The 19264-nt window shown below is 39.7% G+C and overlaps 1 protein-coding gene across 1 annotated transcript in view; it reads left to right on the top strand.

Moving 5' to 3' along the window:
• The window catches only part of FRMD4B (FERM domain containing 4B), a 198742-nt gene that overhangs the window by 148078 nt on the left and 31400 nt on the right, over positions 1-19264 (top strand). Inside the window, exons 10-11 of the mRNA XM_068981787.1 lie at positions 662-719; positions 2238-2324. Coding sequence (XP_068837888.1) covers positions 662-719; positions 2238-2324 — 145 coding nt within the window. The remainder of the gene's footprint in view (positions 1-661; positions 720-2237; positions 2325-19264) is intronic.

The raw sequence follows: 19264 nt of genomic DNA on the forward strand, positions 1-19264 counted from the left end.
GAAATCCCATGGACTGAGAAGCCTGGTGGGCTATAGTCCATGGGGTCACAAAAGAGTCAGACACAACTGAGCAACTAAACAACAACAACATAAAGTCTTAAAAGAATAAAATAAATACTTGTTGAATTAAAAATAACAAGAGGTAAATAATCACTTTAACTTTTTTGAGGGAGTACATACATTTAAAAATCTTATTTACAATAATAAAACTCACTCTTTTAAAGCATATATTTCTAAGAGGCTTGACTTAATTTCTAAAATGTACCACCATCAATATATAGATTACCTCTATGTTTTACTTATTATGAGCAAGACTCAAAAGTTGATTATAATGTCTTGCATCATTAAGTGCTAGATAAAAAAAATACTTGCAGTTTGTGTTTGTAGTAACGTATATTTCTGAGTCATAGAAACTTTAATATGCAGAAAATAATATTTCCTATAGCTTTTTGAAATTGAATTTTTGTTAACAACCTTCTAACATTTGAGTAAGGTAAACTGTATTACTCCCTAGAGTGGTTTATTCTATTTCTGCTTTTAGTCAAAGAAGTGGTTTTAATGAGTAAAGCAGATACAAATGGTGTTTCTTTAGATCACTTTTCCCAAAAGGGCCCTCTAACTAATTTAATAAAAGGTTATAACATATATTCATTTTTCATAGGTATATGAAAATAGTAGAAGCTCTGCCAACCTATGGAGTCCATTATTATGCAGTAAAGGTAAATAGTTTCATATGACAAAGCTTTCATCATGACTGTGTTATCATATGAGCATTAGTGAACAGCACTAACTTTCTAAAATCACATAAATCAATATGCATATTTATGTAAATTATCTCTAGAAATTTCAGCCTTTAGAATAGGATTGAATTTCTTAAAAAAATAAAAGCCTGATTGTATCTTGTCATTGTCATAGGAAATTATAAAGCACATTATTTTTGTAAAATGCTAGCTATGTTCAAATGTTCCCAAAGCCTCTATTAGCCCTGAAATATTCAGATCATTCTCTTCTGATAAACCTATACATTTACCTACTTTTACTTATTTATGTCTTTTTCAATTGGGCACCTTTCCAATACTACTAGATGTACATTTCATGGCACCTTTGTATGGGAATCATTGGAGAATCATCCCATATCATTTAAGCAGCTTCATAAAATCCTCAAGTTTCTACAAGATTTGTAGTACCCATTTTCAGTTGGTATGTTTTATATTTGAGTAGTATTTTTAGATTTCATACACACGGATAAATTGACTAAGAAAAACTTTGAGATGATAGAGAACAAAGCATATTGTCAATAAAAGAGTCTTGTTTGAAAGAAGTATAATTTTGTATTTGGTCAATCTTGAGTGACTTTCCAAGTTCTGACAGTGTTTGCAATTCCAAGTGGTGGGGAATTGGATCATACATACCTGTATGATGAGGACACCTTTTACTAAAAATATGTACCAATTCCATTTTAATTCCTACTGATTCTTAATTTATTTGCATATAGGTAATTGTTTAAGCCCAAGTTTTTTCTTTCCCTTTGTCAGTATACCCTTTCTTTGCTGCTAAGTCGCTTCAGTCGTGTCCGACTCTGTGCGACCCCATAGACGGCAGCCCACCAGGCTCCCCCATCCCTTTGGCAAGACCTAAAAGATAAATATATGAGTAAAAAAAAAAAATCCTCCTCTCCCCGTATATACCTCAAAGTCATTATTCAAGCATTTTGTCTTTGAATCATTTAACTCATCCAAAGAGTGCTTTAGTATTCCCATGTTCCTTGTTAAGTTTATAAACATAAGGATTTGGAACCACTTTTCTCATCTTGATAATTCTTTGGAAACTTCCCTGACCTTTATAGCTAGTTACTAATCAAGAGAACAAAGGGCTTTTTTCTTTTTCTTCTTTTTTTAAAAATGACTAACTGGCTTTGTACTCTGGATTAATTACTGGTTGAATTGCTTATATTTTATATCTTCTTTCCAATTTTTTAATCCTAACAGTAATACGTCTTTCTTTTTGATGGCGTTAATAGTATTGGTGTGTTTTGATATATAGATCTTATTTGAAGGAATTCTAAGAAAAAGAAAGTGTTCTAATAACAAGTCAGGATTTTAAATAGTGTTTTGTTTACCAAGACAAAATTATTTTGACTTGCTGATACCTGTTAAAGCAAGAAATTGGCAGATATTACTTCATCTCTAGAAGACTTAACAATTAGGTCTTGGTTCTCATGTTTTTCCATCTTTCAGGATAAACAAGGACTTCCTTGGTGGCTTGGAATCAGCTATAAAGGAATTGGCCAGTATGATTTGCAAGATAAGGTGAAACCTCGGAAAGTAAGTGTGAATCATTTCAGACACTTATGGGAACATTAAGCTGTTCTAGAGCTAGAAACGTCACTTTAAGGCAACAAGCAATCTTGGGTAAAGAATTTTTGATTAGTCAAGTCCTAGGTGTACAGAAGAGTCAAGTTAAATGTGAAATGCTTTTTACTCATTCATGCACCATTTATACAGCAATTCCATGTCTGATCATTTATTAGTAAAATTATACACAAAGATTTAACTACAAGGATGTTGATCACAACATAGTTTATAAGTGTACACATCTAATTTCTATTTTAAGTTAGTATGAACATGATGATGTCATTTGTTTAATAAATTTTATCTATATATAAAAATATATACAAAATCCACACACTTATGCATACATATACATCTTTACATTGAATGGATAAACAAATGGATGAACTGTAAAGATGTAAGCCAAAAATTTGAGTGCTGATTACCTCTCAGGGGTATAGTTACAAGTAATCTTTCTCCTATTGCTGTTATCCTTGCTTATCTTTGTTTCACAATTTTCCACATTTAACATGTCTACTTTTGATAAAGGAATTATGTGCTGTTTAATAAAGGTACACTATCTGCTTTGGATTTTCCAGAGCTAATAAGTTACATTCTTGGCAATTTGATTGTGAGATTGTTCCTCTTGACCAAGTGTAAGTGTACAATACTTCTTATTGCCTATGTAAGAATTGATGAGTTTGTGTAGATAACCATCTAGCTGCTCTGGCCTACTCAGTATTATAGGAACATAACTTATTCATGCTGGTAGGTTTTGCTACCCTCCCTGTCCTCTGCTGCCATGTCTGGGAATCACAGCTGTGAAACAATGGCCTATAATAACAGACCGTGGTCCAGCGGCCTGCACCATCACACCCCGACATCACAGCCTTAAATAGCTCTTAGCACTTCCATCTGTCTCTGGCTTTAATGTGTACTAGAAAAACAGCCATGTTTTTCATAAAGTCAGGCCCTGTTCATAATACCACATGCTCTTCATCTTCTAAGTGTCCATTCAGCTTCAATTGGTGCTTACAATCTTTCTCTGAGTTTAGGCAATAAATAAGGTACCCTTTTCTCCTCATTTTATGGTTGTGAAACTGGCACAGAAAACATGAAAGGGTGTCTGCTAGAGCAAACCACAGTCCCCTTTGAATGCCCATTCAGCTCTCCTGGATCAGACTGGCTGGGCACTGTGGCTTCCTATTGGGGATTCTCAATAAAAGTAAGACAGCATTCAACAGAGATCTGCCTGGTGACTGACAGTAAGCAAACCTGTGTGTAATTACACAGAACTTGATCTCTGTAATTTTGGCTCAGTGACCCAGATCAATTGAAATAAGGAATACTTAATTTTCAGGAGGAGTATAAGTAATTAGTGGTTGTGTTATGTTTGGGGTTTGAGTTTTTGTTTGTTTGTTTGTTTGTTTTATCAGGGCCTATGGGATCTCAGTTCCCTGACCAGGGATTGAACCCTAGTCGCAGCAGTGAAAGCCCAGAACCCTAATCACTAGACCACTGGGGAACTCCCCAACAAGGATTACATTTGAAAGTTTGTTTCTAAGATTAAGTTTCTAATAATTATAAATAATTATAAATTTCTAATAAAGAAATGATAGGCATATCATTTTTTGAATATTTTTCAAAATCATTTTTCTGTGCAGTTATATATTTTAATGTTTTTAGCAAACATTTTAAATAATCACTTTAAAAGAAACAAACAAACAAAAAAAGCACCCACTATAGAAGCATGTCTATTGGGGTAGGAAGTCCTTCAGTCTTCATCCTTCACCTGTTTATAAACATTGTCAAGAGACCGATACTGGTTCATACAGACTTTGTCAGTGTGTATAACGAGCTTTTACAGCGTGAAAGAAACCTTACTATGTATACCATTTCTTTTCTTTTTTAAAAAAACTATTTATTTATATATGTATTTTGACTGTGCTGGGGCTTAGTTGCAGCACATGGAATCTTCGCTCATGGTATGTGAACTCTTAAGTCCAGCATGTGGGATCTAGTTCCTGATTGAGGATCGAACCCGGGTCCTCTGCATTGGGAGTGTGGAGTCTTAGGCACCGAACCAGCCGAGAAGTCCCTGTATGCTATTTCGTACTATGTCATATTTCTCCAAGCCACTTATAAAACCGATCTCTTTTCAGTTTTTAAAGCTGCCTAGTTCTCTATGGTGGCAAAATACATACTTTAACCAGTTCTCTCATGATGGACGTGTGGGTTGTTTCCACTGCTAGGACGATGGATTTGGAGCATAATGAGTTTCTTATTGAAACTAGCCCCTAGTTTATCCATTGTGTAGGATCAAATGACTGCCTATCATGTTTTCTTATGGCAGATCTCATCTCGGTTGACTTTTTTTTCGGTAATTTATTTCTTCCCTGAATTTTATGTTAATAACATTTCTTAAAAATTGCTTGTTCTGAATTTGCATATAAAATATAACTTAAATTGACTCACAAATAATTTCTTAGCTAATATGCCTTGAGAAAATTGAGATTCTCACAGACTCTAAATGGATCGACTGAAAACAACCGGGCTTTCTTCCAAAATAATGGTGAATCAGAATCTGCACAGTAAATATTGCTGTTAATTTCCTCTCAGTTGCTCATGACTCACAGGCCTTTCTTCACATTCACAGTTTCATAGAAATTGGTAAATATTGTTTGACACTGATCATAATCAGGTTTGCTTGTTCATTTCAGAGTCTAGACAAGGATCAGAAGCCACTTCCTTCTAGAGTTTTCCTATTTCATTTTTAAGATATGCCACTCAGTTGGAAAGGGACCATAAACAGATCATCTGGTATCATCACTGTCTTGCTTTCTCATTCTTGGTTATTTTTGGAGGTATCCACTCTCTACCATAGTTCACCTCCTCCTTGCTTCTTCTCTTAAGCCTGACAAGGGATTCTGCTTCTGTATCTTTATTTCTCCCTGTCCAGACAGCTTAAGGGTTCTGTTGGCGGGTGGAGTTTTTCAAGTCCCTGTCCTGGCTCAGTTGGCACAAATAAGGGAGTGCATAATTTAAAAGGACGTGAACACTGATATATAAAAGGAGGACATGCTTCAGCTGTTTTCATGGGCTGATGCTCCAGCAAGTTACCAATGGCCAGGCAGAAAAGAAGGTCAGATTGGCAAATTGGAATGAAACAAAGGCCGGAGTGGGAGGCTGGGTAAATACTCAGCCTCTTGAACCACATGCCTGCTGTATTATAATTACATGGCTTAAAGACAGATCAGAAGGAGGAAGGTTTGCCAATAATATGTCAAAAGGCTATTTTGAAAAATGGTTGGTCTGAGTCCCACAGGCTGAACCCTTCTGTCCTTTCCACGTGTCTATCAGTTATAGCCTCTGAATGTTGGGGACTGTATTTGTTTTACCTCCCAGAATACCCAGCAAAAGCATCTGTGTAGTATAATGATACAGGCCAAGGGTTTGGGAAGAAATCCAAAGCCTGTCTCTGATGTCTGTTTGCTATGTGACCTTGGGCAAGTTGCTTAACCTATTTTTAAACTCAGTTTCCTGATCTGCACAATAGTGATGCCACCAACTACATAGGGTGGTTGTAAGAGTTAAATGAGATTATATTTAGCATTATGCGTGATTTGCAATCATTACTCCATACCTGGTAATTACTCATTGATGGTGAGGGAGAGAGGCAATAAAGAAGGGTATGAGAAATATTCTTGGATTCCTATTTGATTAAGGAAGGATCCAACACTACTATAGACATAGAGCCTTAGTGTACCACCTGAGAGAACACGCTCACATTTCCTATTTTCAGAAACTGGTGAGCATTCTGCCTCTCTCAGTTCATTCACCACAATGCCCTAAGGTATGGTGCAGATTAAAAAAAAAAAGTTTTAAATTCAGAGTTATAATCCACAAAGATTTGAGATATTAAAAATTCAGATCATAAGCAGTTTTTCTTTTAAATCTGCCCTTTCAACATGAAATGTGTCATTGCAAATTCTTTGGGAATATGAAACATACCAGAACTCAGCTTCAAACTGTAGGACATTCACACTTAAAAATGATGAAACTTTATTAAAAGAAAAAAAAACCAAACACATTCCTTCTGCGTTTTTATTGTTCACTCAGTATTTCAAGTCTTCACAAAGTAGACAGTGGGTCAGTGACTGAGTAAAGTGTCAGTATCTGTCATGGCTGATTTGTACCCCTCCAGCAAGTTATTTCACTGGGGAAAGCCAGAACCTGTCAGGTGGGAGGAATAAAAATGACATGCTAGTCAAGGTGTTACAGTAGACCATCTAGGATAAAATGCTTTTCAAGATTAATATCTTGCTGCATTATAACACTCTAAGAGAGTCTTAAGATACACTTCATTACCCCGGGACATTTCAGGGTGGGGAAGAAGCCTTTAAATATCAGTTAACTAAACTTTTTTTTTTTAATTATTGGATTTCCCAGTTGCCTAGAGCCAGACAAATTAAGTAACCAGCACAAAAATCTTCCTCTTGCCTTGTCATGAAAGTACAATGTTCATTTTATTTAAACTCAGTGACTTGCTTATTTTTCTAAGCGCAGCCATCTTTTGTGTGTGTGTATGTGTCTTTTTTTTTTTTTAAGTTGGAGGATAATTACTTTACAGTGTTGGTTTCTGTCATACAACAACATGAGTCAGCAGTAAAGTGTACTTACATCCCCTCCCTCTTGAGCCTCCCTCCTTGGCCCCCCACCCCACCCCCAGGTCATCACAGAGCACCAGGCTGAGCTCCCTGTACTACCCAGCAGCTTCCCACTAGCTATGAGCACAGCCAACTTGATGATTTCTAAATCCTGCTTGCTTGCTCCCCCAGCCGCCATCACCATGGACCTCGAATCGAATGCTAGCTCTAATGCTGCTGAAAGCCTGGAGGAGGTTAACAGTAGGAGAGAGAAGATAACGTGTGCTGCCCACTTGTACTTTCTGCATCAATACAAAATGAATTGTGTGCAGGGAGAAAAGCGAATTGCAGAACCCAAAGACCGGTCCATCCTGTTTGTAAAGTCTATAATTAAGCTCCAGCCACACCAATAATCAATGTGATTGTTAAAACCTTCCACAGAGTCAGTGGGAGGAGAACCAAAGCCCTATAGTATGGATTTGAAAGAGAAACCAGTCCTGCACTCTGCTTACCCGCTGGCTGACCTGCAGCTGTCTCTTAGCCTTTTGGGTCTCTATGTTCTCAACTATCAAAATCAAAGAATTCTGTCTCTCTACCTCACAGCTCCTTATGTGGACCCAATGAGTTAGTGAATTCCTTCATTGGCTACTTACTTTTCTTTCCTTTTTTAGAATTTTTATTGAAGTATAGCTGATTTACAATGTTGTGTTACTTTCAGATGGACGGCAAAGTGATTCATACAATCATGAATACATACATATACCTCTATTTTTTTCAGATTTTTTTCTTATAGGTTATAAAATATTGAGTTTAGTTCCCTGTTCTATACAGTTGGTCCTTGTTGCTTATCTGTTTTATGTATAGTAGTGTGTATATGTCAATCCCAAACTCCTAATTTATCCCTCCCCTCCTCCTTTCCCATAGACATTGCACACACACAAAAAAACTTATGGTTACTTATTTTTCCCTTCATACCATGCTCTAATTTATAGAAACTTTACTGGGCAGCATAGGTATTTGTCTTTTCTTCCTATAATTAATCACTATGAGAATCTGAAGCAGATCTTCTAAGACAGAGAACTCAGATAATTGGATGTGCTTTGGAGTCTCAATTTCCATCTCAAGACCAGTAGGCAGATGGAAAGAAGCCAAGGCAAGCAGCCTTGTTCATGAAAGTCACCAGGTCTAACTGCAAAAGAGGCTGGAAGTGGTGGATGGCCATGGACAAAGCTATCACTCAAGGTGTTTTGTTACAAAGAGGAAGGAGGAAAAATAGATCCTGAGGGTGACAAGTAGTTTCTGTCCTTCTGTGTTTGTTCCCTTTGAAGTCGTTCAGGGAGGATGATTAATGAGAAACAAACAAGATATAGATTTTGAATAGTCTCTGATGGGAACAAAGGAGACGGAGGGATGAAAATGGGACAGGTGGGCATGTTTTCTGTGTTCAGGGAAGGCTTCTCTGAGAAGGGTAACATATGAGCTAAGACCTGAAGGGTGAGAAGGAGCCAGGCTTAAAACAAAGAATGGGCTGGCATGTTCACGTCTGAGAACAGTGTGTGCTGATGGGAGGGGGACAGGCACGTTGTAAAAACTGAGAGACCCCCTACAGCTGGAGCTTAAAGAATGAGTCTGTTCCCTGTAGAAACTGAAGGTGATGGTTGAAAAAAAGAAAGTGACTGCTGATCAGGCAAAACCATTAGATTTGTTTATTTCATCTGTTACTCCGTGTTGATAGGCACTTACTGAATGGCTGAATTGTTGGCATATACAGAAAAATGAAAGACAAATCTCTAATAGGACTGACCAGTCCAAATGCAGAAAAACCAGTTAGTATGTAAAGCATGGTAAAGTTTTTCTCTTTCACGAGGCATAAACAGTATTCTTCATTCTGTACTTACAACTAAAGATCAGTTTGGCTTTAATTCATTCATCCTTCTGGAACAAAATTCTAGCAATATACTGTTTGATATTTTTACAACAAATTTTCTTGAGCCTGTTCTGTGTGCAAGGGCTCTGAATGTGTACCTTATATTCTTTATCCCCTTTAAGGAAAAACCCAAATCTTAGTCATCAAGGTCCTGACAATCTACCCGAAAAGACAAAATCATGATTTTTATTGAAAATATTTAATAAGCAGTGATGGTGGTTTGGCTGCTAAGGTGTGTATGACTCTTTGTGATCCCGTGGACTATAGCCCACCAGGCTCCTCTCTCCATGTGATTTCACAGGCAAGAATACTGGAGTAGGTTGCCATTTTCGTCTCCAGGGGATCTTCCCCTCCCCGGGATTGAACCTGGGTCTCCTGCATTGCATGCAGATTCTTCACCAACTGAGCCACCAGGGAAGCCTAGGTACCAATTTGTGAGAAGGGATGCCAGCTGTCAGCATCCGGAAAAGCCATGTAGGTATCTCTGAATGACAGGTCAGCACTGGTTATACCAGATACATGCAATGAACACTCCAGGTACTAACAGGTGTCATGAGATCAGCCCTGAGAGATTAGAGATTTGGCCACAGAAGGACTTTATATGAGATGACATTCTCCTGATCAGGTTTTATGTTATGCATTTTCTGATAACCAGGACATCTTCACCTAAACATTTCAAAAAATACTCAGAATGTTTTGTTCCTTGCGTTTAAGAACTAATGTTTTATGTGTGCAAGGTTATAACATCACATCTGATAAAGTAATTGTCACTACCTGAGTATGTGCCATTGTGTTGTTGTGGTTCAGTCGCTAAGTCGTATCCAACTCTTTGCAACCCCATGAACTTCAGCACGCCAGTCTTCTCTGTCCTCCAGTATCTCCTGAAGTTTGCTCAAACTCATGTTCATTGACTTGGTGATGCCATCCAACCATCTCATCCTCTGTCACCTCCTTGTCCTCCTGCCTTCAATCTTTCCCAGCATCAGAGTCTTTTCCAATGAGCCAGCTCTTTGCATCAGGTAGCCAAAGTATTGGAGCTTCAGCTTCATCATCAATCCTTCAAATGCATATTCAGTGTTAATTTCCTATAGAATGGACTGGTTTGATCTCCTTGCAGTCCAAGGGGACTCTTAAGAGTCCTCTCCAGCACCCAACTCGAGAGAATCAATTCTTTGGCACTCAGCCTTCTTTGTAGTCCAGCTCTCACATCTGTACATGACTATTGGAAAAACTTTGTCTGTGACTATATGGGCCTTTGTCAGCAAAGTGATATTTTACAGAATTTTAGTTCAGCACACCAGACACGGAGAGCATGGCCTCTTGTTGTCTTATCAGTTGCTCTAAGTCCTTCTAGGAGGTAACATTTGCATTTAGAAAACAATCTGGGCAGCTATTTATTTCTAAAGGCATTACCTGGTTGAGAAAAAGAGAACTCCAAAATCATTATTTTGTTGCAAAACTTCTATCATCTTCTTCAACACACACCACCTACCAAAGCATAGTTATATTACTAACAGTGATGAGTTAGCTTTTCTCGGTCTCTGTACTATGGCTGTTGGGGGCCAGATCATTCTGTCCTGAGCATGGTCTGATATCAGTAGTATCCCTGGCCTCTAACCACAAGATGCTAGAAACAGCCTCCCCTCCAGTGTGAGAACCAAAAGTGTCTCCAGACATGGCCAGATTTTCTGGCAGTTGTGGGTGAGGGTGGGAAGTGAAGCAAAATCATCACTGGTTGAATAAGTAAGTAAAATTTGAGAGACTCAGAGTCCTTTTCCTACAAAAGGCTACTGTAATTGCTGCTCTTTTTTCCTCTGAGGTAGAGCTGGAAATTACTCCTTTTTCCTCCCTTTTTTGATTAACATAACAGATCTCCATGGAGTATTCTTCTCAGATGAGAAAGGCAGGACACTGGGGATTTTAGAGCCATCGTTGTGCTTGAGTGTGAATCTCAGATCTGCACCTATTTTGCTTTGTGACCTTGCTCTGTCTACTTAAGTCTCTTTGAGCCTCAGTCTTCCCTTCTGTGAAATGGAGCTAAATGCATTACCTATAAGTACTATAAGGTTGTTGGGAACACTCACTCTCAGTCACATAAATATTTCATTGGTCAAAGATGGCTGGCTGAACAGAAGGTAGGTCAATTTGGCTTTCTCAAAGCTCATTATCCTACAAAATTCTAATTTTCTGGTACTCCAGAAGGCAAACAACACTGTCTTCCAACAGCACAAGAGACAACTCTACACATGGACATTACCAGATGGTCAATACTGAAATCAGATTGATTGTTTTCTTTGCAGCTGAAGATGAAAAAAATCTCTATACAGTCATCAAAAATAAGACCTGAAGCTTACTGTGGCTCAGATCATGAACTCCTTATTGCAAAATGCAGGCTTAAATTAAAGAAAGTAGGGGAAACCACTAGACCATTCACGTATGACCTAAATCAAATCTCTTATGATTATACACTAGAGGTGACAAATAGATTCAAGGGATTAGATATGGTAGACAGGGTTCCTGAAGAACTATGGACAGAGGTTCATAATATTGTACAGGAGGACGGGACCAAAACCATCCCAAAGAAAAATGCATGAAGGCAAAGTGGTTATCTGAGGAGGGCTTACAAATAGCTGAAAAAAGAAGAGAAGCAAAAGGCGAAGGAGAAAGGGAACAGTACATCCAACTGAATGCAGAGTTCCAGAGGTTAGCAAGGAGCGATAAGGAAGGCTTCTTAAATGAACGATGCAGAGAAGTAGAGGAAAATAATACAATGGGAAAGACTAAAGATCTCTCCCGGAAAATTGGAGATACCAGGGGAATATTTCATGCAAAGATGGGCACAATAAAGGACATAAACAGCAAGGACCTAACAGAAGCAGAGGAGATTAAGAAGAGGTGGTAAGAATACACAGAGGAACTATACAAAAAAGATCTTAATGACCTGGATAACCATGATGGTGTGGTCACTTCGCTAGAGCCAGACATCCTGGAGTGTGAAGTCAAGTGGGCCTTAGAAAGCATTACTATGAACAAAGCTAGTGGAGGTGATGGAATCCAGCTGAGCTATTTCAAATCCTAAAAGATGATGCTATGAAAGTGCTGCACTCAGTATGTCAGCAAATTTAGAAAACTCAGCAGTGGCCACAGGACTGGAAAAGATCAGTTTTTCATTCTAATCCCAAAGAAAGGCAATGCGAAAGAATGTTTAAACTATCATATAATTATACTCATCTCACATGCTAGTAAGGTAATGCTCAAAATCCTTCAAGTGGCGTTTTAGCAGTTTGTGAATCAAGAACTTCCAGGTGTACAAGCTGGATTTAGAAAAGGCAGAGGAACCAGAGATCAAATTGCCAACGTCCTTTGGATCACAGAGGAAGCAAGGGAATTCCAGAAAAAAATTTGGTTCTGCTTCATTGACTAAAGTCTTTGACTGTGTGGATCACAACAAACTGGAAAATTCTGAACGAGATAGGAATACCAGAGCACCTTACTTGTCTCCTGAGAAACCTTGTCTTCCCACGGGTCAAGAAGCAACAGTTAGAACCAGATATGGAACAACAGACTGGTTCAAAATGGGAAAGGAGTACAATGAGGCTGTGTATTGTCACTCTGCTCAGTTAACTTTTATGCAGAGTCCACCATGTGAAATGCCGGGCTGGATGAATCACAAGCTGGAATAAGATTGGTGGGAGAAATATCAACAACATCAGATATGCAGAGGATACCATTTCTGCTTGCTAATGGCAGAAAGCGAAGAGGAACTAAAGAGCCTCCTGGTGGAGGTGAAAGAGGAGAGTGAAAAAGCTGGTTTAAAATTCAGCATTCAGAAAACTAAAACCATGGTGTCTGTTCCCATCACTTCATGGCAAATAGATGGGGAAAAAGTGGAAACACTGATTTCAACTTTCACTTCCAGTGAAAAAAACACATATTTTATTTTCCTGGGCTCCAAAATCACTGCAGATGGTGTCTTCAGCCACAAAATTAAAAGACACTTGCTCCTTGGAAAAAGAGTTATGACAAACTTAGACAGCACATTAAAAAGCAGAGATATCTCTTTGCCAGCAAAGGTCCATATAGTCAAAGCTAAGCTATGGTCTTTCCAATAGTCATGTACGAATGTGAGAGCTGGACCATAAAGAAGGCTGAGCACCGAAAAATTGATGCTTTTGAACTGTGGTACTAGAGCAGACTGTTGAGAGTCCCTTGGACTGCAAGGAGATCAAGCCAGTCAATCCTAAAGGAAATCAACCCTAAATATTCATTGGTAAGACTGATGCTGAAGCTCCAAAAGTTTGGCCACCTGATCCAAAGAGCCAGCTCATTGGAAAAGACCCTGATTTTGGGAAAGGTTGAAGGCAGGAGGAGAAGGGGGTGACAAAGAGTGAGATAGTTGGATGACATCACTGACTCAATGGACATGAGTCTGAGCAAACTCCAGGAGATAGTGAAGGACAGGGAAACCTGGCTTGCTGCAGTCCATGGGGTTGCAAAGAGCTAGTCAGGATTGAGCAACTAAACAACGGCAGCAAGCTGGCTTGTGGGTACTAAGAGTATACTCATCAAGTGTAACTTTTTTTACATGAAAAAAAAACAAGTAATACTATGATCTTCTTTTGCTTCAAGTTATAGCAGGGGAATTACTCTGAGTCATTATTTGATGTACAGTCATACACCAGGGCTGTGACTATCCCAAATTTAGTCATTTCCAGGTGAATCTGCAGGTAAATGATTAACCTGTGTTATAAGTGCTATTTTGTTAAAAAAAAGTTTCTGATGACATCTTTCCTATCATCACTTAGTGTTAAAACTTGGGACTCCGTCAGCTTTCAGTCTATCAAGATTCACACAGACAGTTGAATCCATTCTGTCCATGACTTTTCCATGTCTTTCACTCCTCCAAAGGTCCCCCTTGCTGGTGCACACTTCTCAGCATTTTTCATGTGTTAGGGCATGTCCCTTCTGAGTGCTTTAGACCGGAGGGAACTTGCTAGCTTGCTGCCATGAGTCTCCCTGTGGGCGTGCCCTTGACCTGTCCCCATGTCCCTCCTGTGTGACCTTGGCAATACAGAAACCGTAAACAGACTTCCTACCTAGAGGGTGTAGCAGGAAACGACCGATGAAATCAGCAGAGATAGAGCAGTTTTTACAGAGGCTGACGCTCATGGCTTTGGAAAGCTGAGGGACACAGATGTGTCAACAGAATAACTCGACTGTTGCTCATCGGTGGAAAGACAGATGTGGGATCCAGACGGCTGTTTTTAGTTCTAGTTCTGCTACTAAGTGGACTTCCCTGGTGGCGCAGATGGTAAAGAATCTGTCTCCAGTGCAGGAGACTGGGTTCGAGCCCTATATTGGGAAGATCCCCTGGAGAAGGAAATGGCAACCCACTCCAGTATTCTTGCCTGGGAAAGCTCAGGGATGGAGAAGCCTGGCAGGCTATAGTCCACGGGGCCACAAAGAGTCGGACATGACTGCTATTAAGTGGCTCTTCTCCATTTTCAGAAAAGATGATAAAATAAGAGAATTGGACTGAGAGTCCTTAATGGATACAACTGACTGTATCACTTCCTGAATGTTGATTCTGAGCCAGGCACTGTGCTAAATGCTTTTTGAACATAATCTCAACTAAACCCTTCCAACAATCCTCTGAGGCAGGCATTGTTGGTCCCATTTTACAGATGAGGAAACTGAAACTCAGGAAAGTTAAGAAACTTGCCAAATAAAGCACATGTGTTGAAATCAGCATGTATGCCAAGGCACGCTGATATGGTCCATTTGGTTCAGATAAGCATCACAAGGGAGGGGACCTGGTCATTATTTTCCAATGAGAACAGGACTTCGCATGTACCAGGTGAACAAGATGTATTTGTTAATTGAAGAAGAATATGTAAAGGACAAGAGCTACTTAAGTATGTGACTTCTGGTTTCCTAAAAGTCCTTCTGCTTTTCCTTATAGTCCTTTTTTCTAAGTTTGTGATCTCAGATATTTAGGAATCAGTGTGATTGTAGGATAGGAGGGGAAAGGTGATTTCTTCCAGTTCTTTGAGTCTATAATAGTGGGGTCTAACTAACTATGGATTATAGGTTTCAACAAAATGTCTTAAATATTCAACCCACAAATCTCATTAAAGCGTAATTGTTTAGTTGCTTGGTTATTTCTGCCTCTGCAGCCCCATGGTCTGTAGCCCACCAGGCTCGTCTGTGCATGGGATTCTCCAGGCAAGAATACTGGAGTGGGTTCCCATTTCCTTCTCCAGGGGATCTCCCGAACCCAGGGATCAAACCCAAGTCTCTTGCATTGGCAGGCAGATTCTCTGCCGCTGAGCCACCAGGGAAGCCCCAAAGTGTAATAATGTGTGACAATTATTCTAAAACTGTCAACCTCCTTTACATCTAAGTATAAAGGGACTAGGTTCTGACTATACTTCCCTGGTGGCTCAGAGATTAAAGCATCTGCGTGCAATGTGGGAGACCTGGGTTTGATCCCTGGGTGAGGAAGATCCCCTGGAGAGGAAATGGCAACCCACTCCAGTACTCTTGCCTGGAGAATCCCATGGATGGAGGAGCCTGCTGGGCTACAGTCCATGGGGTTGCAAAGAGTCGGACACGACTGAGCAAGTGACTTAACTTATGGTATTATATACACATTCACTTTTTCAATGGGATTTGATTCAGCTTTGGTTTTCTGTGTCAGTTATTACATCTTTGACACTTTCTTTTCCTAAGACAAGGTGATTTGTAACCTAAGGAAACATTCTTTTCCTATTGTAGTTTTTTTTTTATTATCTGTTTGCTACTATCACTGTTCTCATTGCTCCTCTCTGACTTTTTCAGTTATATATCTATTTATTTTGTAATCTCAAAGTTAATCCTAGCTATTATTTCATCTCCTGCTATCTTCCCTGTTTTGATGCTAATCAGTTCAGTTGCTCAGTCATGTCAAACTCTTTGCGACCCCATGAATCACAGCACGCCAGGCCTCCCTGTCCCGGAGTTCACTCAGACTCACGTCCATTGAGTCAGTGATGCCATCCAACCATCTCATCTTCTGTCGTCCCCTTCTCCTCCTGACCCCAAACCCTCCCAGCATCAGAGTCTTTTCCAATGAGTCAGCTCTTCGCATGAGGTGGCCAAAGTACTGGAGTTTCAGCTTTAGCATCATTCTTTCCAAGAAATCCCAGGGCTGATCTCCTTTAGAATGAACTGGTTGGATCTCCTTGCAGTCCAAGGGACTCTCAAGAGTCTTCTCCAACACCACGGTTCAAAAGCATCATTCTTTGGTGCTCAGCTCTTTTCACAGTCCAGCTCTCACATCCATACATGACCACTGGAAAAGCCATAGCCTTGAAGAGGCGAACCTTTGTTGGCAAAGTAATGTCTCTGCTTTTGAATATGCTATCTAGGTTGGTCATCACCTTTCTTCCAAGGAGTAAGCGTCTTTTAATTTCATGGCTGCAGTCACCATCTGCAGTGATTTTGGAGCCCCCCAAAATAAAGTCTGACACTATTTGCCCATCTATTTCCCATGAAGTGATGGGACCAGATGCCATGATCTTCGTTTTTTGAGTGTTGAGCTTTAAGCCAACTTTTTCACTCTCCTCTTTCACTTTCATCAAGAGGCTTTTTAGTTCCTCTTCACTTTCTGCCATAAGGGTGGTGTCATCTGCATATCTGAGGTTATTGGTATTTCTCCCAGCAATCTTGATTCCAGCTTGTGTTTCTTCCAGGCCAGCGTTTCTCATGATGTACTCTGCATAGAAGTTAAATAAGCAGGGTGACAATATACAGCCTTGACATACTCCTTTTCCTATTTGGAACCAGTCTGTTGTTCCATGTCCAGTTCTAACTGTTGCTTCCTGATCTACATATAGGTTTCTCAAGAGGCAGGTCAGGTGGTCTGGTATTCTCATCTCTTTCAGAATTTTCCACAGTTTATTGTGATCCACACAGTCAAAGACTTTGGCATAGTCAAGAAAGCAGAAATAGATGTTTTTTTCTGGAACTCTCTTGCTTTTTCCATGACCCAGCGGATGTTGTTGGCAATTTGATCTCTGTTTCCTCTGCCTTTTCTAAAACCAGCTTGAACATCAGGAAGTTCTTGGTTCACGTATTGCTGAAGCCTGGCTTGGAGAATTTTGAGCATTACTTTACTAGCGTGTGAGATGAGTGCAATTGTGTGGTAGTTTGAGCATTCTTTGGCATTGCCTTTCTTTGGGATTGGAATGAAAACTTACCTTTTCCAATCCTGTGGCCACTGCTGAGTGTTCCAAATTTGCTGGCATATTGAGTTCAGCACTTTCATAGCATCATCTTTTAGGATTTGAAATAGCTCAACTGGAATTCCATCACATCCACTAGCTTTGTTTGTAGTGATGCTTTCTAAGGCCCACTTGACTTCACATTCCAGGATATCTGGCTCTAGGTGAGTGATCACACCATCGTGATTATCTAGGTCATGAAGATCTTTTTTGTACAGTTCTTCTGTGTATTCTTACCACTTCTTCTTAATATCTTCTGCTTCTGTTAGGTCCATACCATTTCTGTCCTTTATCGAGCCCATCTTTGCATGAAATGTTCCCTTGGTATCTCTAATTTTCTTGAAGAGATCTCTAGTCTTTCCCATTCTGTTTCTTTTCCTCTATTTCTTTGCATTGGTCGCTGAAGAAGGCTTTCTTATCTCTCCTTGCTATTCTTTGGAACTCAGCATTCAGATGCTTATATCTTTCCTTTTCTCCTTTGCTTTTTGCTTCTCTTCTTTTCACAGCTATTTGTAAGTCCTCCTCAGACAGCCATTTTGCTTTTTTGCATTTTTTTTCCCATGGGGATGGTCTTGATCCTTGTCTCCTGTACAATGTCATGAACCTCTGTCCATAGCTCATCTATCAGATCTAGTGCCTTAAATCTATTTCTCACTTCTACTGTATATTAATAAGGGATTTGATTTAGGTCATATTGAATGGTCTAGTGGTTTTCCCTACTTTCTTCAATTTAAGTCTGAATTGGGCAATAAGGAGTTCATGATGTGAATCACAGTCAGCTCCTGGTCTTGTTTTTGTTGACTGTATAGAGCTTCTCCATCTTTGGCTGCAAAGAATATAATCAGTCTGATTTTGGTGTTGACCATCTGGTGATGTCTATGTGTAGAGTCTTCTCTTGTGTTGTTGGAAGAGGGTGTTGCTATGACCAGTGCATTTTCTTGGGAAACTCTATTAGTCTTTGCCCTGCTTCATTCTGCATTCCAAGGCCAAATTTGCCTGTTACTCCAGGTGTTTCTTGACTTCCTACTTTTGCATTCCAGTCCCCTATAATGAAAAGGATATCTTTTTTGGGTGTGAGTTCTAAAAGGTCTTGTAGGTCTTCATAGAACCATTCAACTGCAGCTTCTTCAGCATTACTGGTTGGGGCATAGACTTGGATTACCGTGATACTGATTGGTTTGCCTTGGAAATGAACAGAGATCATTCTGTCATTTTTGAGATTGCATCCAAGTACTGCATTTCGGACTCTGTTGTTGACCATGATGGCTACTCCATTTCTTCTAAGGGATTCCTGCCTGCAGTAGTAGATATAATGGTCATCTGAGTTAAATTCACCCATTCCAGTCCATTTTAGTTTGCTGATTCCTAGAATGTCAACATTCACTCTGGCCGTCTCCTGTTTCACCTCTTCCAATTTGCCTTGATTCATGAACCTAACATTCCAGGTTCCTATGCAATATTGCTGTTTACAGCATCAGACCTTGCTTCTATCACCAGTCACATCCACAGCTGGGTACTATTTTTGCTTTGGCTCTATCCCTTCATTCTTTCTGCAGTTATTTCTCCACTGATCTCCAGTAGCATATTGGGTACCTACTGACCTGGAGAGTTCCTCTTTCAGTATCCTATCATTTTGCCTTTTCATACTGTTCATGGGGTTCTCAAGGCAAGAATACTGAAGTGGTTTGCCATTCCCTTCTCCAGTGGACCGCATTCTGTTAGACCTCTCTACCATGACCCGCCCATCTTGGGTGGCCCTATGGCATGGCTTAGTTTCATTGAGTTAGACAAGGCTGTGGTCCTAGTGTGGTTAGATTGACTAGTTTTCTGTGATTATGGTTTCAGTGTGTCTGCCCTCTGATGCCCTCTTACAACACCTACTGTCTTACTTGGATTTCTCTTACCTTGAATGTTGGGTATCTCTTTGATGCTAAAGAGCACAACTAATCATTCTATATGAGCATAGAGTAGACTCTTCAAAACTGTCACCCACCAGGCTCCTCTGTCTATGGAATTTTCCAGCCAAGATTACTGGAATAGGTTTCCATTTCTTCAGGGGATCTTCCCAACCCAGGAATCAAACCCGCATCTCTTGCA

Source organism: Capricornis sumatraensis, chromosome 10, assembly GCF_032405125.1.
Source record: "Capricornis sumatraensis isolate serow.1 chromosome 10, serow.2, whole genome shotgun sequence".
NCBI lineage: Eukaryota > Metazoa > Chordata > Mammalia > Artiodactyla > Bovidae > Capricornis > Capricornis sumatraensis.